This window comes from Aythya fuligula, chromosome 4 (genome assembly GCF_009819795.1).
Source record: "Aythya fuligula isolate bAytFul2 chromosome 4, bAytFul2.pri, whole genome shotgun sequence".
Classification (NCBI taxonomy): domain Eukaryota; kingdom Metazoa; phylum Chordata; class Aves; order Anseriformes; family Anatidae; genus Aythya; species Aythya fuligula.
This window is the reverse complement of record NC_045562.1, coordinates 45,696,812-45,721,242: the sequence shown is the minus strand read 5'-3', so window position 1 is coordinate 45,721,242 and position 24,431 is coordinate 45,696,812. Positions and strand designations below refer to the sequence as shown.

Sequence of the window (24,431 nt, the reverse complement as noted above, 5' to 3'; positions counted from 1 at the left end):
TAGTCATTGTGTGCTTAGAGGAGAGAAAAAAGAAGAGGTTTCAAAGGTCTTGACAAGGTGTGTGAAAGGCGTGTGGAACCAGCAGCCTGTACAGTAGCACGGGGTGGCATTCCTGACTCAGGTCAGCCAGTTCTTGTGCTTAAAATGATGTACAGCCTAAAGTATCTCACTGAATCACGCTATTGAGAAGCTCTGGAGTAGTATGCTTATCACAGAACTTGTCTTAAGTCTTTTATTAGCATGTCAGCTGTGGGAACGTCTGGGGAGATTAATTAGTCTGATTTGTCCCATGATATCCATAGTCACAGGATTCAAAAATGTAGCTGCCCTGTGTCTCTATATCCACAGCAGGGTGACTTTAGTGCTCCATCATGTCAATCTGATTTTGCCTCCAGGTCCCAGTAGAATCTAAATATGTTCACTGCCCCTGTTAATGGTCATGAGTAGCGATGTCCTATGTAACAAAACTACTAGCTGAATATTTGCCTTGGACATGTGCTTGTAGCATTTTAATCAGATCACCATTGTTAAGGTCACACACTGCACTTAGGCAGGCTACTGTTGTGTAGTTATAAAGCTGCATCTTATGGGTTGCTAGGGGAGGAATGACACAGGCAATTATCACAGGGTCCATGGCAAAGAACATCAGGTAGAGTAACTTAATTAAGGTTGTGTAATGTGTCTGAAACTGGAAAACATCAGCAAGATATAACCCCCCTGGGAAGCTTTGACTTCAAGTGTAAGTGCTGGGTCAAATGCAGGCTTGTTGAAATTGAGACAATATTTCTTCTGTAATACTTGTCCTAAACAGAGGAGATTGTTTCATTTTTACTTCCAATTCCAAACGCAATACCATGTAAAAGCATCAGAAAACACACAAAAATAATTCCAGTATTGAAATTGCAATTCTGAAAGGCTGGCCAGGGATAAAACATAACTTTAAAGGTCTTGATTTTCTTATATTGAAATGAGTCCTGTTGCTTCTTGAAGGACATTAGGGACATGTACCATCTCTATAGCACCACATAATGATTCTGATGCCAGGAGGCTCTGGAGGAACTTTGGACTTGTTTTTTAAAAAGACAACACATTTTAATTGATGTTGTTTCAGCCATTAAAACTGGTGAATGATGCGTTTATTGGTCCTGGTAAAAAGCCATCCTTTTAAATTACTGATTCAGCAGACTAGCCACAGAATTAAGAACAACATTTTTACAAAGCAAATATGTCTAGCAATCAGAAAGGAAGAATAGCATTACTAATCTGTAATCCCCAACCATTTCATTCTTATCTGCAAGGAAAATATATTTAATAACATTGTTTGTTCTGTTTCAAAATGTCAACTTTATAACAGCAGGGCACAATCTAAAGCTCCATATTTTCATGTTCCTGCTCCTCCCTACTTTATGGTACTAAATTTGATCCAGTTTTTGATAATAGACAGCATTGCAAATGGAAAGGATTATAATTAGGACATACCCATTATACTTTACAGGTTTTATTACTGTCCCAGAGGCTTGCAAATAATTGAGTGGGAATTATAGACTATAGGGCTTGTGCAATACTGGTGTTCTTTTAGTACATGCTGTCCAGGAAATAATTGAAAGTGAAAACCAAGTTGCTTCAGAGCAATTTCAACTCTATCTCCTTTTTATTGTGAGAAAGCCAGACCAAATTCTTTTCCCACCTGGAACAGCCAATAGCCAGGCTGATTTCTGCTTTCCCAGGCTGATTACTTATCACAGATTTTTTATTTTATTTTTTTTTTGTGCTCACTAAAGATCTCAGGATGTCTTAGTTTCTCAGGTACCCAGTTGAGATTCAAAGATGCCAGCTACACTTCTCAAGGATGCTCTCTGGGGTGCCAGGCTCTGAGACCCAAGGCTGGCAGGTATCTTTCTCTGTCAGTATTTTAGTGGATGTCTTATTCTGTCAACATTTTTCCTTTATGGCTGCTCTCCTCACACATCCCTCTGCAGAGGCTTAGAGGGGTGTTTGGGCATCTTACAATAGCTCTATGAACACTCAAGGTGGCCAGAGACAGTGCAGGGCTTTGCTGTGTATGGGCTTTTGGAGTCTTCTCCAGGTCCACTGTGACCAGTTAGGCTGCTAAATCAGTGTCCACTTGTTGTGAAGCCAGACTGACACCTGGGGGTCCAGAGGATATCTCTCTCCTCCCCCCCACCCCTGTTTATTCCACCTTACCCACACACAACCCCATGCTTCCCATGATGACCCTTCTCACCTGCCATCACCAGGTCCCCCCAGTGCTTCCTATCTGTCACTGCTGTCACAGGAGCCCCTTTGGGCAGGGAGCTTTGCTTCTGGGCTGCAATTTAAGAAATCTGTCTCCTGTGAAGCCAGACACTGGAAATTAATTTGGGTCAACAACAAAGTCAGTCACTCAGTCCTTGATGCACATACCTAAGTTACACTACAATAGGTATTTTCATTTAAGTGGGGTAGTTTTTGGGCATTTCTGTATGGGGAGAGGAAGGAGGAATTCTCCTTTCTCAGTCAAAATGTCTTTGACCCATGAATGCAATTACAGGTTATCTGAAAAGACACACCTCTTGATAGACTGATTTCTACTTGCATCATCTGTAAAAGGCTCTGTTTGATTTCTGCAACTTCATGCTGGTCCAGAACCTCATTATGACTGCTGAACCCAACAACCTGCAGCACTGATCTCTAGATCCTGTATTTTTCAGTTTCCATCTGTTCTGGAATATAAAGCTGGGTGATTGCTGGTGACTTTCTGTTGAGGTGAGTCACCTTTGAGCTGGTCAAATAACAGCATGACCTCCAACTCCCCAAACCTAAGCTATAGTACACTCATGCTAACCTGCTCAAAAGGCAAAAGAAAAACCCAGAATAAAGCTAGAACAAGTAGCCAGAAAAGCAGGTTTTGAAGTTTTTGAACTAACTAGTGCCACATCAAGTTCATTCTGAGTCTAGATTGAACCAAGAATTCCTAGCTGTATCCCCCTCATACTGCCACCCTGAAATGCTATCTGATAAGAGGCTCTGTAACACATACCAGACGTTTTTTAGAATAGGACATCTTGGGATTTCTAGCTCTAGCTAATATTGCTGGCTCTGTATACTCTGGAGTTTCTTTACCAGGTTAGTTTTCTAGAGCGTGTTTCCACCTTCCCCCTGCACCCCATCTTAGTCTTTGTAATATCTTTTCCACCTTACATGTTCCCAAATTGAGAGTCAATAGGGAAAAAAAAAAAAAAAACACATCTGAAGCAGCTTGGGCTATGTTGCTCTTTCAGAACTGATTCCTATGCACACAAGTGAGGATGTTATGCATAAGACATAAGTCAGTACTATTGTGCTAGGGAACAGCAAGAGGAGAGGTGCTTTCTAAGAGAACATGAGCCACAAGCCAGCCAGGTGAAAGGGACACAGAAACTGGACAGCCAGCAGGGCAAGGGCCTTACTGTCCAGGGTCCGGTGCAACAGTACCTGAGTGAAGGAGCCCAGCAGAACCAGAGATCATGGCCAGTCCACAGGATTTGGCAATATCAACATGATGAGGCAGATCCAAGGTCAAGCCAAAAAATCATCTCATACGTAAGGTTTAAGATGAAGGAGCAAAGACCCTTGGCTGAGCTTAAATAGAGCTCCTGGACCCATAGCTGTGGGGAAGGGGCTCCAGTGAGGGTGGTCAGGGCCACTAAGGGTTATGAGAGCCTTCAGGGCCTTGACAGTGTATTCCTTTCAGAGCTTTGCCACTCACTCCTGTTTGTTCATAGACTACTTGTTTCATTTCTCTGTTTGGGACTGTGCTGTCCTTGCTTTTGTTACCTCATCTAGTGTGATTGCAAACACTTAAAATAGGAAGTCTTGTTCCTTCCATGCCTGCGCAGAAACAAGTGTAGGAGGGCCTTTGTCTTGCCTGAGTCTTTTGATAATAAAGCGTGTAGTATCTGTAGACAAGTGTGCTCCTAGCAGGATTGCCACAAAAACATACACTTTTGCAACAGGAAAAGAGGATGCTGACAAACTGCTGTACGCCTCGGTGGATGTGACAGATTTTGACTTTCAGAGCACAAGCAATTGCTGAGGCATGTTTTCTCATCAAATGCTTCTCCTCTGATCACTACAACATTGGCATTCGGAGGTTGTGAGTAGGCAGCAAAATGTACAGCCGCTGTTTATTTATAATCCTGTCTTTTGTAATCGAGAACTAGATTGTAAGTAAATGTGTGCAGCTCTCCTCAGAGGGGTCCTGTGAGTCTACGTGAGCTGCTTCGCTGCAACCCCAGGCAGGGACTGCAGCAGCCACGCTGAACACGGATGTCTGTTAAAGTCAAAGGGGGATTTACAGGTGGGGAAATTGGCGTTTGCTCATGTGATGGAGTTGCCTGGAATATTTGTCATTGATATGCCTATGTGGAGGTTTTTCACCGGTGGGGCTGTCAGGATGTAGAAGGGAAAACAGGAGGGATTTCAGGGGCAGTGCGAAAACCACTGACAGGGTATTTCTCCTCCAGTGCTGGCAGCTTTGGGCAGCAATTCTGAGTTTGTGAGTGGGGCAAAAAATAATCTGAGGTGAATGTAAAGACACTCCAAAGAGGAGCAGTGAAGTATAGAGAAGAAAATCAGAGACCCAGAGTCCTAGAGGCTACAGCTTGGGGTCAGACTGAGCCTGCCTGACAGCGCCAGTAGGAGCAGCGTGTGTGCAGCTCCTCGGCTGTTGTGAAATCCTTTCACTCAGCGTTTGGCACTGTTAGAGCCAGCACTCCTCGAAGAGAAGAAGCTGTGTGGAAGCACCATGGAGGCACCTGCTGGGAGTGACCCACCCCTGTGAAACCAGGACCAGGGGGCAGCCAAGGAGCTCCAGCCTGCCCGAGGACGGACCCGTGGACAAGCGAGGGGGCTGCAGCAGGCAGGAGGGCTGCGTGCCGCCACCCGGGAGCTGATCGGTGAGCGAGGGCTGCAGGATCCCTGCAGCAGCTCAGCCGCCCACCCGTGAGACACGCCAGGCCCTCTCTCCGGCCCAGAGCCCCCTCAGCACCGAGGCCCCGGGTGGGTACTGCTGCTTCCCCACCCGCCTCCGCTGCACCTCCTGGCCACCCGTGACGGGCAACGAGCACAGTGACGGGCAACGATCACAGCGTGCGGTGGCGTTTCCACCCACCTCAGCTCTGCAGAGGCATCGGGCTGAGCCTGCCAGGTGAGAGCAGCCCCGTGAGGAGGCCGGGGGGGTCTTGGCAGAGGCACCAGCCCAGTCTGGCTGTGGTTTGCAAGCACAGCCTGGACACCCAGCACTGGCTTGGGCTGAATCTGCCGAGTGGTCTGCGTCCTCCTCTCCAGGTAGGGTGAGTCTTTCCGCTCCCCAGCCCTGTCTTGGCCAGTGATGGACCCACAGAGGATGTGAGATGCTTTGTAGGAAATGAACAGGGCATGCTCTCTTTTTGTCTCTTCGCTTACAGGTGAAGACTGCTCAAACCTTTGAGGTGTAATGTTTTGAGTTCTCTGTTAAATTGCTTACTGTCGTGCTGAATTTTACTGCCTGGCTTTTCTTGAGTCCTGTTTATATGTGGCCTTGAGAGTTTCCTATACCAGCAGCCAATAAAGGGCACTGCATGGAAACAGTAAGATCTCAATGTTTGCTGCATTGTGCACTGCCTATTAAATTTTGCACATGCGACTGGAGAAGTTCCTGTGTTTTCACTCTAGTTCATTTGTTACATTATAAACTTTAACCTCCGAGTCATCAGCTCTTTATTTGGTAAACCTGTTGTGCTGCTGCATTCAATCTTCGTACTGTGTTTTCCTGTGCCTTAGGCATTCACCCTATCCTTTTTCAGAGGTCATTTTTTAAGTCTGGGATGGCCTTTTTGAAATGTGGTGAATGCTACTGCATGTAGTGTGGGAGGCTGTTGTGTGTGCTAGCAATATTTCCAGTAATCTTCATTTTCACCTACGTAACAAAACAGTTTAGTTTTATTGCGTGCTGAGATAGGATTTTTGGTTGAGCCATAGGCATTAATAAAAAAAAAAAGTCCCTCTTCAGAGATGAGTTGATTTGGTACCTTGAAGTGCAAGTTGCTTAAATTCTCTTCTGAAGTACTGATTTATGTGTGATAAACTTTATTAACAGCATAGTGCTGTCATCACGCCAAAGCACCATGCAGCAATACTTCTATAAAACTTAGTAAAATACTGTCTTGATAAGGCAAAGATTGGAATCCAAGGGAAAAAATCTTGTTTCACCTGAGACAGGAGTCTCCTCTGCCTCTGCTATAGCAAGGTACAATTTAACAGGCTTCATCAGGAACCTGAGCAGGCTTTTTTTGAAAAACCTCTGTGTGGTGCCTGGGCAATACAACCCTAAACTCATTCCTTCTCTCCCAGCAGAGATCTCTGTAGGCTCAAACTACACCAAGCTGTGACCTGGCACTGTTGTGGTCCACATGTGGGATCTGGAAACAGACATTGCTCCAAGATTGCTTCTGGCATGCAGTGGGTTAATGGTTGTTGAATACTGGACCACTAAAAGCAGCGTGCTAGTTTTTTTTCCCCCCTATATGCATGGATCGAATACACTCTGACCTAAGCAGCAGATATTGCTTCCTTGCTTCTCTTAAAACAATAGAAGATATGCCAAAGCTTGTGTCCAGGGAAGAAGGCAGGTCACTTTGTAAACCCTCTGATTGCAACAAGGGCTGGGAGAGCAAGTGTTCCAACAGGAATCCAAGCTCTTTTTTCCTGGTCACTTTTCCTGAGTAGATGACAGAGAGGAACAGTTTTCCATGAAAGCTGATCGTTCCTTGACAGCAGTAGCTGCTGTGACACTAACAAGCCTGAGCCAGCTTTTAAAGTTTAAGAGCTCCAGAACCAATGCCAGCTGCCTGCTCTTGGTGGGAGTACATCAGGTCAAACTGTGTTCAGCCCTCAATTTGTTATCAAAGGACAGCAACGTTGTTGAAACTTTTGGAGTGGGTCCTGTATGAGGAAGGACTGATTAGGGTAGAACCCTTTTTTTCTGGGAAAGAATTCAGACACACATTAAGGCAGAAAGGTAGGACAAAAGTTTGCAAAATAGCATAGAAAAGATTAGGAGAGAGATTTTTTTTTTTCTGAAACTGGCTCCTCCTAACTTTGATTTGTACCTGGTTTTGTGCTGGAAAGAAAAACAAGAGGAAGTTCTTCAGGCAAGCAACAGACCTATGCAATTCCTTGCCACAGTCTCTGCAGATATGAGGTTTACAGGGGTTAGAGGGAAAACAGGACAAGTACAAGGAACTGAGATCTACTGAGGATTAAAAATGCCTATTGGCCTCAGTAATCTGAAATTTGGAACACCATTTCAATCAAGTAGGCTCTACAGTTGTCCTGTTGGTACTCTTTCATGGCAATCTCCTTATGGCCATAGTTGAAGACAGTTTATGAGCCTGCCAGATCCTTGTTTCCTGGTCAGTATGCCTGGTTTTTTTAAGTGTTATTTGCCCATATCTTTACTAAATCACACGTTATTTCAGCCAGACAGATACATACCCACTCATTGAGTTTGTATGATCAATAGCTATTCCTCAATGGGAAAATGAAAGAACCTTTCTTTTTTCCATTTAGCATATTTCTTGATTTAACAATAGAACATGAACTTTTCTTCTTGATTGTTTTGCTTTTCTTGATTTTTTCTCTTTATTAGGGTGATAGGAGCTTATATATTTCTTCAACAAACAAAAAGTTACAGCCACTTTTGCTTTGTATCTACCAACCCACCACTTCTTCTTTGCCCTGTATTTCTCTGGCTTTCAGGACTGGGAAGGATGAAAGCCATCGGCTACAATGTTTACTGCAGCCTACCTCAAATTTAGCTGCCAGATAAATAATTACCTGCCCTTTAACAAAAATATTTTACTTCTGGCTGTGTAACTAAGTAATATTGCAAATGTGTTTTCGCACCTAGGTCTCTGGACAAAATGGGGAACTTGTCAATGAAACCCAAGCACCTCAGACAGCCAGATAGACACGTAGCAAACCTCTCTATTGGTTGTGCTGGCAACTATAAGTTTCTGAAGGACCCAGGTCTAGGCATCCATGTGACTGGGCAAGCTGATGTTCTTTGCAGCAGGGTGGTTGAACTGGAAAAGGAGCTGAAAAGAAAAGATGAAGAGTTACAAGAAGGTCAAAGTCTTGTTGCTGAGCTTCAGGAGCAGCTGGCTATGCAGACTAAGGTCATAGCAGAACTCACCAAGGAACTTCAGAGCAAGTGTATACAGCTGAACAAGCTGCAGGATGTTATTAATACTCAAGGAGAACACTCTCTTCAGCCTTCTCCATTTAGAGCAACTCCAAAGAATCAAGTCTCTGCTGACAGGAGGAAAGGAGCTAAGGAAGGTGTATCTGCAGAGCCAACAACACAGCTGTATGATTTGAGCAAGCAAGCTAAGTTTTCCTTTGAAAAATCAAGAGTCCAAAAGGATTTCAGGTAAGCTTATTGCAGAGGGGTTGTATGTTTGTGTTACAGGAATATAGCTGCGATCCCAATGATACTGTCTTTGTGAAAAATTACAATTTGAGTACCCAATTTTTTTTTGCATAGCTTTTGTCACTATGGTAGTTAGATGCTCGCTGGATTTCCATTTAGCTTTCAACCAAGAATCATCTGCATCCCCCTAACTTCAGATCAAGTGGTGGGTGGCATCTGCATCTTCACTTTTAGCCCCTTCAGTGTTTGTCTTTACCGTCAGCTAAGCAGAACCCGAGTCTCAGGTCCAGGTTTGCCTACTGCTTAAAGTTTAAGCTGTTCTCTGGAGTACTGATGGGCAGAAGGCTAGATGTCCTCACATAGGGGTGAATTCTTAGTCCTACCTTATGGATGGCTTAGGAAGGAGCAGGTGGCCTCAGTTCAAGTGCAGCATAGACACCAGTTCTCAGCTGTGTACTAGCTTTGTCAGCCCGGGGTCAACTCACTCTTGCAAACTATAAGAATTGTTTTTTACAGCATAATTAACCTGTTAGTAGCTTCCTCCTCTTCCCCCAGATTCAGTCCTTGTTAAGGAACCCATTTTAACTTTTTCTGCTTTGAATCGTTACACTTCTAGCCTCTACAGAAGACAGAAGGAGCAGCAGTTGCAGCTCACCTTGTGGATAATTTTCAGACTAGTATTCTTACCCATACTGTAGACCCTCTTTTACCTTACAGTTATCTGATTTAATATCATGATAGCCAGCAAATATGTGGACTTCAGCCTGCAAACAAAGTGTCTCCTCTTTGTGGGGAGCTTTATTATTTTGAGGAGTCCATGACACATTTGAACCTGTACCGCAGTAGAACTAGGAGTTATCAGGCTCAATGTAGTTGTCATCCATCCTGTGTTATATCCTCAAAGCTATCTTTCGAGCCTGAAGGGCTGCCTGAATCACCCTGAGGAGCTTAAAGCTTCAGCAAGCAGTGTTTTTCTGTGTATGAGAACTAAGGGAACTGTAATTACAACTTGTGATAAAATGTTACTACCTATCTTCTTGGCATAACCCTTGTGCTGAAGTCCACCAGATTGTTTTTTAGGGTGCTTTCAGAAGTAGAATTGTAATAACACTGCAGAGTGAAGCACAGGACAGAATGATTTACCAAGTGCAGCACAGACTTCACCATTCAGTACAAAAGCAAGTATTGCAGCTTATGCAGTCTAAACATAATGGTGATCATACAATAGATTAGAGAGCCAGGAATTTTCTGTCTTGATTCAGTGGCCAAGCAGTTCTAACACTGCCATTTTTCTTGAATGCCATCTTCATTTTCTTGTCTTCCTAAACAATGGCATGAAACAGAAAGGATAAAGGAGAACTGGTCATTTCATTTTCCCTCCCTTTTATCTTTAACAGTCTGGTTCAAAATAGTTATGGTAGGGCTCCCACAGATCCATAACAATTTAGAATACATCATTCCTGTATTGATTTGATCTTGACTGTAGTGGAAACAACTCTTAGTATTCACTGCAAAAGCACTAAAAACAGACCACCCTACTCTCCTCCCCACCATTTCCAGCTTTTGTGTTATTCTTTTCACCTTACTTCCTTCTGTTCAATGCTATCCATGTTTCCTTCATTTGCACCTCATTTTTAATTTTAATGGCCATCACAGAAGATGAGAATTCAGCTTTCATTTGTCTGCTAATTACTGTCCTGAGTGTAAGTAATTTTATAGTGAAGTTGAACTCATCATTTGTTTCATTACACACTGCTAGTAAGTGCATCAACTCTGCCAGAGTAATTAGCATGAGAGAATTAGCTATGTTGCTCCCTAAGCTGAAGTGAGAAAAAGTAAATAAATAAATAAATAAATTTGGAAATGCAACCAAAACTTCAGCTTTTAACACTAAATATTAATGGAACATTTGTTGTAGCAGACTCAAGAGCTCACGTGAACTTATTTCTTGGCAGGATTATGAATGAAGAAAAGTATATCATAGAATCTTAGAGTATCTTTATTAAATCAGAAGAGCTAGAATTAGGAAAAATGATTTCTAGGGTATCCTCAGTATTCGATAGATCATGCCAGAGATTAAATTACCTTTTCTTACATTATTAAACTCAAACTCAACTTCATATTTTACCCATTGTTCTTAAATTACCAAGTAATCTTCCATAATTAACCATTTTCTAGATCTATTTTTGGTAGGATATAAAATGGCAATATATCCAAGTTTTATTTGTAGATCTAGGGACATAGTTCAATAGTTACTAAGACAATTAAAAAGCTGATTATGGACTCTTAATAGCATTACAGCAACAAAACTTATTTTTTTTAAGTGGTGCTTTGTAGTAGTGTTTTTTTTTTTGTTTTGTTTTGTTTTTTTAAAGTCTGAAAAGTAAAGTAGAGGCATGTCAGAATAGCTCTGGTTTTATATACACTTGCAACTGTCTCCAAGAGTTCATGGCTGAGGCTCTGAAACTTTAGCCTGCATTGTGGACAGAATTCTGCTATGCTGTTGAAGTGACTCTGTTCAAATATCTTGGGCTTTGAAAGACAAGAAACTTAGACTAAAACCACCAAGAACTGGTGCCTTGAATTAATGTAGCTGCAGTACACTATCAAAAACTCATTTCCTGTGGAATAATGTTCATTTGCAAGTTGGCATGTTTTTTTTTTCTGTTGCAGTCATTATTTGTTGGATATATGTCCTTTGGACAGCTTTTAAACTCAGAAAAATGTTTAGTATCTTTATCAAAAAGCTATTTTATAAACTCACATACATGATACGCACCAAGGGAACAAATTAGACTTTACTCAGGGAATCAAGTAATGGGTGAAGACTTCTCTCAGACTTCTAGGATGAGGTCTGTCTTCTGATGCAATAGTGACCAAGCTATCTTTTGATCTTCCAAATGCTTCAGAAGTGAGGAAATAACACCAGAAGTGCTAGAGGCATAGTAGTGCTGTGTCCATCACCTAGGTAAGCCTGTGATACACGTGCACTTGTTGAAGTCATCCCCTTGCAACTGAGATAAAATGCCTAGAGGTTCAAGCATTTGGTTTCCTTACACAGGTTGTAAATACTTCAGGTAGGTCTAATTCAAACAGTTGGCATTCATAAAAGGACAAAGTCTAATCTTGACTGTCTACAGAGTTCTGTCCATCGTGTTTAAAAAAAAAATGTTTCTTTATCTTAGCAGTGGCTATAGGAGCTTTTAGAGTTGTTAGTGTAAGCAGCTGCTTCCCCTTTATAGAGTAAGGATTTAATGGAGCCCTGAGGGGAGAATAAAAACCTATCTCACATTTAACAGTTATGTCTTCTACCAGTCAATACCAACAGAAATCCAAGCTCTCTCATCACTAGGACACAATTAGATTGAGGGAAATCAGTGCTTCCTGAAATATGTCATGCCCTTAACCTGTGGGATGACAGGTATCTCCTCGTGGGAGGGAATTCACTACTGTTCATGGAAAGATGTTTTTGAACTGTCAAATGGTATTTATGGGAGTGTGACTGTTTTGACAAGGGCCGCAAGGAACATTGGTAAAATAGCTAACAGCAGGGAAGGGAACCAAGCCTGGACAGGACTGCTATAGCATAGCTCAAGCAGTGCAGTAAAGGAAAGTTCTGCTAGTGGTGGGACCCAGAAATACCTCAGGAACACCAGAACAGTTGTATGGAGCTGTGCATCCCCTTTTTAGCCTCTAGAAAGAACAGTGCAGTAACTGGTACAAATATAATATCAAGTGTCACCTGTCCTTTCAGGACAAGTAATTATTTCCAGCAGGTCTTAAAGCTAAGGTAGGTGTAGGGGAAACAGAGAAAAACAAAACAATATGTACTGCGCTGGATGCCTATGAAATGAGCAGGCAACTGACTGAAGAGCTCGAGGCATGATTATGATACTTCTAGGTCCTTTGCTTAGTAGCCCACTGCACTTCCTGAACCAGCAGCATCAGAAGATTCAGTATTTCTGCAAGCTTTAGTGCTTGCTCTTAAGTATCAGTTTATAAGCCATTACTGTATTTTATTGCAGTATAATGTGCATGATGCAGGCCAGGATAAATTAAATAAGCAAGGTCATTTTCAGCAGAAAATCAAGTTAGAGACTATATTCTAATAATGCTGTTGCTTTCAGGAAAAGCTAAATTATTATCTCTATTTCTAAACACAATCTTAACCATTACTGCTTGATTTTATTTTCTTGCCTCTTGTCATTACCATTACTGATTTTCAGACATTATATGCCTAGTAACATGTTAAGTCTACCTCTGTTCATTCCTGATTTCCCTCAGGAAACTTTCCCACATTACCTACGTTTGATGAAAGCTTTGCCTTGTTTTACAAATAGAAGCAAGAGGAAGCCTTAGATGTTCCAGAAAGCTGTGAAGGTGTTAATTTTGTTAGGCAGTTTGCCTACACCAGCATAATAGGAACAAAGGGACTTGAAAGCAGAATGTAACTTTCACTGCAGCAGTAAGAAAAATCACTCAGTAATTCCATAAAAGATTTATCAATGCAGCGTTTGTTTAAATGCATTCATTTCTGGCATGCATTCAAAGCACTACAAGGCTTTTTACAGGAAGCCCTTGACCTAGAGCATGTGTCAGTCAATCAGACTTCACAGGCTGCCCAATGTGTACACAGAGCCAGCTTTATCTCAGTTGATCACTCATTGTTAGTCAGTTCAGCCAGCTTTGATTTTTCCACATTCTCTCCTTCTTAAAATCCAGCCGCTGAGATCTTCTATCAGCTGGAAAAATACACTGATCTTGTTTTTAAAACATCCTTTTCTATATCAACATTTCCCACTCCAGGAGACAGTGCAGAGACAGCATCGCAGGGAGCAGTAAGAACATGGCTGGTCCCCAGGGAAAAGCAAGCCAGGAGCCTCAGATGACCACACAGCACCCTCTCTGACCAGGGTACCATCCCACAAGGGCCAGACAGGTTAGGCAGAGCAGGGTGGCGATGACAGCACCCAGCATAAATCCCATCCAAGAAGTGATCAGTCCAAGTGCAAGCTCTAGCCAGGAAACGTAAGCAAAGTACTAACAGTGTGGTGCCAAAATCCCTCTAAAAGACAAAAATAAATCCCTATAACATAACTCAAATAAATCCAGACTTCCCAGACCTGAGTGTAAATAGAGTATACATGCCAATGGAGCAGTGGGTGTGTGAATGGAGGTCCCAGGTGAGGATGATGAGGTGATGGCCTGTTACTGCCAGTGGGGTCCTCACAGGCTGCTCCTTGATCTCCGGTGTGCCTGCTTTACATGCCTTTTGTCCGACTTTTGTGAATACCCCAAAGCTTTTCCAAAGACATTTCAATGAAACCACCCTGTATAGTTGTACTTCGCCAGGGGCATGCTTAGGGAAGACTTCTCCCCTGTCTGCTCCTTCTTAAGGAGACAGGGCCAGTTTGTCATCCCAAATGGGCAGACCACTACCACACTTTTACACAGGTAGGAGCACTTATGCTGTTGTTTTTTTTTGTCATCCACGCAGAGAAAGTGGATACAGCAGAGGTAGGCAGAGTTTTGTGTGTAGGAAGATATAGTACAAAGAGCAGTGCTGAAGGGAGCTGCGTTAATCCTAGCCCTCACCCCTGCCCACCCCTTACACCCTCTATCCTGGGTTTATTGTGCAAATGTGGGGACAATGTTCAGCAGGTACTCTGCTAGCTGACCTTCCCATGGTGTCCCATTCATGACTTAGTTTAGTAGCTATGACAAGGGAATGCCATAGGATCAATGGCCTTTTGCAGGTTCAGGGCAAGTTCTCAGTTGTTTAATCACAATCATTTACAGCTTGCTTCATTTTTCCCACCACCAATGTCTTTTAACATGTTCCTAAGAACCAGCAGTGCCATGTTAATCATGCTTTGGCATACTTTTTTTCCTTGCTGCTTACTTCGCTACAAAGCAGAAACTCTTCATACCGTCAGTGTTGAATTTAACTCTGTTACTATCATTGGTGTTTTGTTTCTGCTGGCTATTAAGAAAAAAATAGGCTGGAATGTTAGAAAAGTGGACCTGATTTTATAAGAGGTTACCATTTCTGTACAGGCAGAGGTATATGAAGACATACCTTTCCCATTTCATTCCTTCACATAAGCAAGGCTGTATATTTTGGTCGTGCATTGCAGAAAGCACGGTGAGAAACAGTGCGAAACATCTGGAGAGTGTTCCTTTTGCTTGGAGGCTTTTCACATCTAACATGATGCTTTCTTTGATGGGATCATGCAGGAGGAGAGAGGCCATGGTGTGGCACTGCTTCTGGGATGCATGTTAGTTGCAAGGATTGTAATATGCATCAGTGATACTGGTCGTGCTGTCAGTGTTAGAAATTAGACGAAGCATGTTGAGAGGAATGAATGCCTGGTGAATAATATATCCCAGCAGTGCTTGATCTTTGAAACTTTGCTTTTTGATTGAAACCAGTGAGAAGAAGCTCATCACAGACGCCCTGAATAAAAATCAGTTCTTGAAGAGACTGGAGCCTCAGCAAATCCGAGATATGGTGGAATGTATGTATGAAAGGACTTTCCAGCAGGGGAGTTATGTCACCAGACAGGGAGAGCCAGGCAATCACATCTTTGTGCTCAAAGGTGAGTACTGCTTGCCTGTACAATGTGTAAGTGCTAAAACCAGGAAAATAATTTCTAAGTCTTTGCGAGAGACAGGAATGTTGATATCTGCATTCCTAAATCACTCATGCTGGCCCCACTGAGGGCAATGCAAGTTTTATCTGTGAATCAGTGAGAGCAACAAAAAATACCCTAGAAACCTGAACCTTGATTTAATGCTATTTCCTGGTAAAATAAATTGAAGTGCTTCTTCCAGCTCTGAAACTTAGAGGCCAGGAGAGGCTGGTTTATACCTGCGTTTCAAGGCACTGTTTGCATCCTTGCTGCTCCCATTTCTGTGCTTGAGGGAGTTGTGAAGCCAGAAATGCATTGATTTACTTTCCCTCCTCTCTGTGGAACAGAGCTCTGATTTAATGCATATTATCCTGCTGATTTTTGACAGAGGGCAGACTGGAAGTCTTTCAGCAGAATAAACTCCTCTCCTCAATACCTGTGTGGACAGCATTTGGTGAACTAGCCATTTTATACAACTGCACACGGACAGCTTCTGTGAAAGGTATACAAAGTGTATTATAACAATATGGTGTGGACTATTGTGAGGTTCCTGATATATCCAGTTTATCTTTGAAATTGTAATTTAAGAGATGTTAAAATCCTAATTTGAGAGGTAATAGAGTATGTAGGAATTAGTTGCTGTTGTACTTTTTTGTTTCCATATCATTAAGTTATTGAGTCTCACCAAGATCCCTTTACATGTTGCATTTGTGACTGGCATTAAGGAGAAGGTTGAGTTTGATTGTGAGGAAGATCAGGAATTGCTAGGTGAGACATGGTTCTTCTCCATGGAAAATACTGGCTCTTCCTTAGTGCTTACTGTCTGACCAGGATAGAGGTGTGTGCTGCTGAGATACAAATATCCATCTTCCTTTACTAGACTGGGTAATAATTCCTTAAATATCCCTAGATTCATTTTCTAGTCTGCCATATTATTCTGTGACAGACCAGTAAGTGACCAAATAGGATTTTCATTCCTCATCCCCATTTTTCCAATCTCCACCATTCTGTGAAAATAACTCGTGTTTGGAGGCTCATTTCTGGCCTTGTCTCAGTCGAGGAACCTTGAACCACCAGTAAGTATGAAGAGTTCATGCTTACTTAAAAGGGAGCAAATGGAATAAAACAAAAGTTGTTTGCTTTAAAAACTCATGGTCTTTCTTCCTGCACCCAATTTAAGTACTTAATCATTGCTGGCTATGTAGATGGAGTAAGCTCTTTTTCTCTCTTTTTTTTTTTTTTTTTTTTTTTTTTTTTTTTTGTGGCTGCCTGATAAATAGAACAGCATCACTAATGTGATTAGTTTTTGTCCTAGCATTTGAATCTGTTCCCTATTTTTCTTTTTTGCATGCTGTATAGTATTAGCGTTGTAAAGTGATGTTTCAGCATAGTAAGATGTCATGCTGTTTTGGATCTTTATTAGCGTGAATTGTTTTTGAGGTAGGACAAGGTCTCTCCAATTGTTGACAAGAAAGGGTATTTGTATACTTAAAATCCCTCCAGAAATCCACACCTCCCCACTAGCTTTCCTGTGTTTCCTTGTGCTGAAGGAGGAACACTGCAATGCCAAAACTGAGCAGAGCTAGCAAATACGTAGGCGAAAACTCTGATGCGGATGCTGGATCTAGTCAACCCCCTTACCTGCAATGTTTGAAAAGTGACAAGCGAAGGAGTTTAGCCAGACAGCATTTTAATGGCCATGGTTACCCAGCAGCATCTTTATATGCATTAGCTGTATTTGAAACTGAGAACAAGATTTACTGCTGTGTTTCTTTCTAGATTCCTCTTTTTCTGTCTCATCTTTGGAATTGCAGATTTTTGTTTGTTTGTTTGTTTTCTAGCTATGTAATTGGTTTATTTAGTTAAGGTACAAGATACAGGAGATGAAAAGCTTTAATACTTGTCATATTTTCTTAATGGAAAGTAAACTGAAAGATGTTGTTTAGGAGAAAAACAAAACCAAAACAAAACCTTTGCTTTCCCTTCCAGCATCCAGAAACATTTTTTGAGCTCTTTTAATAAATGCCAGTTAAGAGTGTATGTGTACATCAGGATTAAGTACAATGACTGACAACTGACCTGTGCATCTTTTTAAACCTAGCATTGTTCTTTCCTGTAAAAATGGTTTTATGTTTCTGATAAATAGTTGAACTGGGGAAATCAATTGTTATATTTTATTTTCCTGTAGCTTTCTGCAGCATTTTTCCCAGAGAAAAGTTTTATTCCTTCAACTTACAGAAGGAAAACTACTGAGTACAATGTAGCACCTTGAGAGAGAGAAATAGAGAGAGATTAGATTAAATAGAATCACCGTATTTTGTTGAAAGAAATAAAAAGTGCAGCGTATTCTGTTGTGTCAGTGACTGCACACAGAGGCCGCTTAGTTGTTTGCATCTTTGATGCTGGGTCTTGTGAACACTTGCTGCATTAATATTTTTATTACCTTCCTAAATATAGTCAGTAAGCTGTAAGGTTTGTTTTGTTTGCTCTTCTTTCCCTTAGAAAATGGTTAAATTAGAGGAAAATATGTGTGAAGATCATAGGATTAAATGAAATTACATGATTTTCTTCACCTCTGTTATTCCTATCTTCTTCCATATCTCACAAACATGGGCATGTAATCAATCTGAATTAGAGATGGATCTGAGCTGTAGCATTCAACATTTATGTCATACATTTATGTCACGCATACTTCAGCCAAGTTTTCTTCTTTCAGGTCATCTGTTTTACAAATTACATTGGAGTTTTCAAGTGCAAAGTATATCCATGATTAGGAATATATTTTCACGAGCATTCAGCCCTGATTATGCCCATAGCAAATGGCTAGTTGTTCAGGGTTACTCACTCCGTGGGGCTGCTTTGAAAGCGCAAACTGAAGGAGCCATTTGGGAATCTAAGCCTTATTTTAGTGAGGGTTGCTAATGTGGGAGCTGGATTCTTTTAAAAGTCTGATTGCATTAGGTGTTGCAGATTTAAAAATTTGTCCTTGGGCAATTTGTAAAGGCTAGTCTATTTTGTACCATGGCCTAATACTGTAATATCTGCCACCAGATCATAAGGAAATGTTGCTGATTTGTTGTTTTGTTTGGTTTTATTTTGTTTTCTTAAAGCAATCACCGATGTAAAAACATGGGCATTGGACAGAGAAGTGTTTCAAAACATCATGAGAGTGACAGCACAGACAAGGCAAGAACAGTACAGAAGCTTTCTTAGAAGGTAAACCTCATGCATTTGTGTTTCTAAGTACTGGTCTGAGCTAGTTGGTAAGGTGCACAGTAGTATTGTGCTTGTTTCTTACAAAGGGACAAAAAGAGGTGCATTAAGAAATGCAAAGGGCCTTAATAACCTGAATATTTATCTCTTTCAATTTTTTTTAGGATTCACATAATTATTTTGTTTATTTTGACTGTCTTTATCTATTGCATTAGGAAACAGCAGTATCTGCTTGATGAAATGCATGCTTTTAAGTAACGGAACAAATGTATAGGCGGGTTACATGGCTAGAAGTTAAAAGGATGTATTCAATGAAGAGAGTTAATGAAATCGTCCTACTAGAAGTTCATTTGCTGCTGGAGTAGATTAAATAATATATTCTTCATCCCTTGGAGACTTGAATATGAGAACTATGTATCTTTATTTATGAACTCTTTCCAATATAAATTACTACGAAATCTGCAGAGAGGTAAAGGAGAATAATACTCTCTCATACGGGGAATACTGAGAAATGTGCAGTTTTTTCCTTTAGAAGAAATTAAGTTAGAGGTTCCAAATCATAATTAGCTGATTTCATATTTTCTTTTCCTTTAAAAAAGCATCGCCGTTCTGATACAGTTTCAAACTGAGATCTCAAGTCTGGCCTTGCATGTCTTTTTGCATCCATTGCTTGTCTCCATCTTTGGTTTCCACCAGTATTTCTTTGTTGAGCCCACTAGCTAGAAAGCTCCATGATTTCCAAACTTTTACCAGTCAGAGTGCTATGGAGGAGAGGTTTTTCCATTCTTAGCAGCAAGTTCGCTAAGTCATCACAGTAGCTGAATTCTCTTTTAATAGTTACAAAAGTAATAGTGAAGTTTCTAACTTTGTCTGATTTCGCAGTCTCCGCAATGCTTTTCAAAATACATTATTGGAGTATTATAGTGTCTTGTTTTTGCAATGAATGGATTCTGTATGACTGTATGTATAATTTTGAATTTGGGCCATGTGCCTGCTAGAGCTTTTTCTACCTAACAAAATACAAAGGTGATTTACAAACTAAGCAATGTTTGCTACATTTCTATAATTGTGCAAGTTCTGCTTACCTAAAAAGCAAGATGTGAGAGTGTTTTGACCTTTCAAATAAAGATTTAGTGCATGTTTTATATTATGTGTTTTGTATCACAACACCAGTTTAGCTAGTTATAAAGTGTGATTGTACAAATTATATAATGAGAAGAAATCATGGGGAAAAAATGTTAGTCATGTTTTTTGTTTTTTTTTTGGCTTTGCATTTCTGTTTTCTGGTAGTGTGTCCCTCCTAAAAAATTTACCTGAAGATAAACTAACCAAGATCATGGACTGCCTGGAGGTGGTAAGATACTGTTAAGTTTTCCTGAACGGTATTACTGGCATACAATGTGGATATGTAATATTTTCATTTGCCCTGGAATACACACACTGCAAAATGTAAGGGAGAACAGACCTGTCTGTCTTAGGGATGCATCTGACAGCAGCATTTGGAGGTAAAATTTAGGTATATAGTCATGGCTGTGATGTTTTGAAAGAGTAGTGGTAGCTATTGATATTATTTGTATTGGGAAAGTCTTTAGGAACTCTGGTCTTGGAACAGTTCTACAAATAATTGGAGGAGAAGAAAAAATTAAGTGGATTTTTAACAAATCACAGAATTGAAAGTTAGCATGGAAAAAGTTCTTGACTGAAAATTAAAGAATTGGGCAGTGAAGGTGGGATTCCTTAGCAGAGACAGAAAAGCTGGTGGTTTAATCCAAGCTGGTGCTTGGAATACATGATTTAGGCACTGCCACTGTGGTGACAAGCCCCAAATTACGTTGAAAATGGGACTTGGATTTGGAACTCTTTTAACAGCTTTTTATATTTTATCCTCATTTTTTCCCTGATGATACCAGTGCTAATATTTTTTATTACATAATACTGCATTTAGGTATGTTACAGCCACCAAGCTTTACACAGTGGCATATTATTATGGGACACAACCTATGCTGGAGTTAGGAAGTTAAACATCAATGGAACATTGAGACATATTGACAGCTCTGCAAACAACGCAATTTATCAAAGAAGCTAATGTTAAATCAGGCAATGTTGTCTCTCTCTTTATCACCCAACAGGAGTACTATGACAAGGGAGATTATGTTATTCGGGAAGGAGAAGAAGGAAATACCTTCTTTATAATAGCAAAAGGAAAGGTAAGATGTAATAAAACAAACTTATAACAAATACAAACACTGCTATTTCAAAAGCTGTCTTGAGGGGTGTGGTCTTCAGTAAAATCTGTTTAGTTGCTTTTATGTTCACAATGCTGTGATAAAAGCCTGGAGTAGTATTGCAGAGATGGGAACCATATTTTCTTTGGCAATGAAGCCATGTTACACTGTTACAACATAATTCAAGTTTGTTCTGAAGTTTCTCAACTCTGTAGCAAAGATATAATGTCTTTTTTGTAAATGACATTTGATCTTCTTTCTTCTGCGTATTTCATTATCTGACAGGTTAAGTAAACCATTTTACAGAACAAACACCAGTTGGAACATGTTTTCCTTATTTGTTGTATTTATTTCATGAATTGGCAATCCAGGAAACGAATTTGAAACAGTAAAGTGCTACTTGAGGAACTAAATAATATAATTTGCTTCTTCCAATATTTTAAACTATATTGGTGCTCAAATATGTGGTATGATAAGATACTTATTAAAAAAAATAAATAAATAAAAATTATAAAACTCTGATTATTTCATAAATTCTCAGGGATGGTTTATTTGTAAAGGTACAAAATGTTAGTTAATATTTCTGCAGGGTTTAACTGAGAAGCCAAAAAGATAATATGATGTCTGCTCACTGTGCAAACCTGAAGTATTTTTATTTTTTCATTGAAATTGAATTTATTTTGCTTTGTTTTAAAAGGTGTGATGAGAAAATGTTAGAGGATGAGAAATAATACATAAGTTTGGTTTTGCCATTTCATCAAAAATGTGGGAGGGGCTGCAGGATGTTTACTGGTTTTAATTTTTGAGAGAAAGTAGAATTTACGTTTATTTGTTAAATACTGCAGCTTCACTGAGTTTTAAGCATTTATGAAATATACCAAAAGAAGGGGAGACCATGGGATGCTTTGACTTTTACCTTCCTAATTTTTTGTTCCTGTCCTTTTAAGGTGATAGTTACCCAGAGTACTGCAGATCACTCACAGCCTCAGCTGATCAAAAGTCTACATAAAGGAGATTACTTCGGAGAAAAGGCTCTCATTAGGTTAGCTCTCACTGTCTGGTGTATAGTATTTCAATGGATATGTCACTGTGTCAGATTGTACGCTTCATGGCTGTTTTGAATATAATCAAAACCGTTTGAATATCAAATGAATATAATCAAAACCATTTGAAATGCCAGCAGGTCAAGGCAATGGCTGAATTTGTCTTAATATGTTTTTTGTTTCCAGAAAAGACTTTAAAACTTACACTGTCATTTACCTTTGTTTTTCCCTGAAACAAACAAACAAAAAATAATAAAATTGCTGGCCCTCTCTTCATTGTTGCTTTTTGTTTCTAAAAAGCTGTGATGAAATATTGTTCCAGGCTCTCTATGACTCCTAGCATGGATAAGTTCAATTGTTAGGAGTACAGAGAGTATGTGACCTATGTCAATAGCTTCTTCCTAGTAAATGTTTTCAGGCTTTCATGAGCTGTCAGAAGGTCCTGGTTTATTATTTCTGGGCTCCAGATAATTTTTACCCATACTGCTGCATTACATCATGTCAGCCCTGTTTTGAAAGAGTAAAGCTCTGGCTTCTGGGGATCTCTTCCTGATAGAATTTTTGTAGGGATTTGCCTAGCGAAGTTGCTGTGGTCACTCGTTTAATTTTAAACCTGTGTTGGATAGCACTTGCAATAAATAAATAAAAAACTTCTAAACTTTGAAGAACTTTTTTGTGCTCATTATCTTGAGCATTCGCTTTCTTTAGTTTCTTTTCACTGTGCTTTGTTGGCCTTTAGGAACTGCTCAGGGTATCTGGGGCAATCGTGTCTGTCCTGGTTTCAGTTAGAACAGAGTTGATTTTCTTCCTAGTGGCTGGTAGAATGCTGTGTTTTGGCTTAGGATGAGAAGAGTGCTGATAACATGCTGATGTTTTAATTGTTGCAGAGCAGTGCTTATACTAAGCCAAGGACATTTCAGCTTCTTGCTCTGTCCTGCCAACAGGCAGGCTGGGGGTGCAGTAAGAGCTGGGAGGGGACAGACCCAGGACAGGTGACCCAAACTAGCCAAAGGGGTATTCCATACCATCTGACGTCATGCTAAACAATATATAGGGGTGGCTAGCCGGGGGAGGGGGCCTGACTGGACTGCTCGGGGTTAGGCTGGGCATCGGTCAGCGGGTGGTGAGCAATTGCATTGTGCATCACTTGTTTGTACATATTATTAGTAGTAGTACTATTATCATAATTGTATTATTATTATTATTATTATTATTATTGTTATTATTATTATTATTATTTATTATTTTTTTTCCTGTCTTATTAAACTGTCTTTATCTCAACTCACGGGCTTCACTTTCCATTTCTCTCCCCCGTCCCAGAGAGGGAGGGGGAGGGTGAGCGAACGGCTGCGTGGTGTTTAGCTGCCGGCCGGGTTAAACCACGACAATGTCTCAGAGGTTACATTAAGACCTTGAAAGGTCTTTTTTTTTAGTAACCAACTGTATGAGTAAATTCACATAAGACATAAATATTTTATAGTAAGCTTTCTTCATTCCCTCTCACAACTGAAAATATGACAAATATATATAATGCACAATAAACTCCCAAATACATTTGGATGTAAAACTGCCACTGGAAAGTTGGGCCAAGAGAAGAAAACTGCACCTCTTTTTACAGTTCAAGATTGTTGTGTTGTTTCACAAGTAGGCACTCACGTGTTTGATTGGGCAATAAGCAGTCACAATTTTCAGCTGATGTAAAAGGAATTATTTCTTAAGAAGACATTTACAGAAATTAAATTAAAATATTTACATATAGGCTATGAAAAAACAACAACAAAAGATTGAGGAACTTAGAAAATACTCAAATAATTGAGTTTCTGGGCACCTTCACATCCATTTCTATGAATATTTATGTGGATGATTGAGTGGAAAATGTTTGGTGTGTGGAATGTTTTATCTCTGAGGATCAGTTCTGAAATGCATAGTTAGTCTGTTTGAATGCTATTTACATCTCCACCTAATTTTCTGGGAGGTTTCTAAAGGGTCATGATTCAAACCCTATTGAAGTGGGAATACAAACTGTGCTAGACAATAGTAAGGACCTGTAAAATGCTAGAATTGTGTGTATTTGGTTTGGCAATATTAATACAAATACAACCTACAGAGGCCTTGCAGGAGTTTCACCTCTAGCAGCTGTTACTCTCTGTGAATAAGTACAGTGTAAGGTACTTCAAGGATTTTGATATGCTTCTGAATTCTTCTAATCTGTTTCAATTCTTAGTGATGACGTCAGATCAGCAAACGTTATTGCAGATGAATATGATGTGGAGTGCCTTGTTATAGATAGAGAGTAAGTATCATGCTACACTTTAAGGAGCGATCTGCATTCTTTTTAGGCAGAACAACAGTAAGAAGTAACTTCAGCATGCGCACAACCACAGTGTTTTCTTAAGTGAGTACTGAACAAGTGGTTATACTTTTGGTATTCTGAGCTGTGGTCATGCTTTAGACAGAGGCCTAATGAAGAAAGACTCACAGAGAGTGCACGGAGAGAGCAGAGAAGCTTAGTAATAGTTCAGCTATTCTTTTCTTTCTCTCCTCATGGTGGTGATGTTTGACATTTAAGTAATATTCTTTGGCTCAGGGGACAGCAAAATCCCTCACACGTCCTTGTTTTGGGTATGTCCATTTGTCAAGGGGATCATACAGCCCAATTTGCTGATTTTGTCCAGTAGAGGCCAATTGCAGACTTCCTAAAGTGGAAAGTTGGAGGATATAAGGAAGAAGATTCCCAGTGGAAAGCAGAACAGCACATCCACGTTTCTCAGGGCTAACTGCTTCAAGGATGCCTCCTTGGAACGTGGACAGCCGCCCTCCTTTTCCTTGCTGAATCCCCAGAAGGGTCCTGCTGAGGGCTAAGATT

At 40.4% G+C, this 24,431-nt stretch overlaps 1 protein-coding gene across 3 annotated transcripts in view; it reads left to right on the top strand.

The window, feature by feature from the left end:
- PRKG2 (protein kinase cGMP-dependent 2) overlaps positions 1-24,431 on the top strand; it is a 37,927-nt gene that overhangs the window by 906 nt on the left and 12,590 nt on the right. The window contains exons 1-9 of one of the 3 annotated variants that reach the window (XM_032187167.1): positions 4,746-5,040; positions 7,931-8,452; positions 14,885-15,051; positions 15,473-15,586; positions 18,195-18,300; positions 19,588-19,651; positions 20,427-20,504; positions 21,470-21,564; positions 23,790-23,858. In XM_032187167.1, coding sequence (XP_032043058.1) covers positions 7,944-8,452; positions 14,885-15,051; positions 15,473-15,586; positions 18,195-18,300; positions 19,588-19,651; positions 20,427-20,504; positions 21,470-21,564; positions 23,790-23,858 — 1,202 coding nt within the window. In that variant the 5' untranslated portion in view covers positions 4,746-5,040; positions 7,931-7,943. Of the gene's footprint in view, positions 1-4,745; positions 5,041-5,282; positions 5,329-7,930; positions 8,453-14,884; positions 15,052-15,472; positions 15,587-18,194; positions 18,301-19,587; positions 19,652-20,426; positions 20,505-21,469; positions 21,565-23,789; positions 23,859-24,431 lie in introns of those variants that run through there. The other 2 variants (XM_032187168.1, XM_032187169.1) reach the window with 2 other exon arrangements.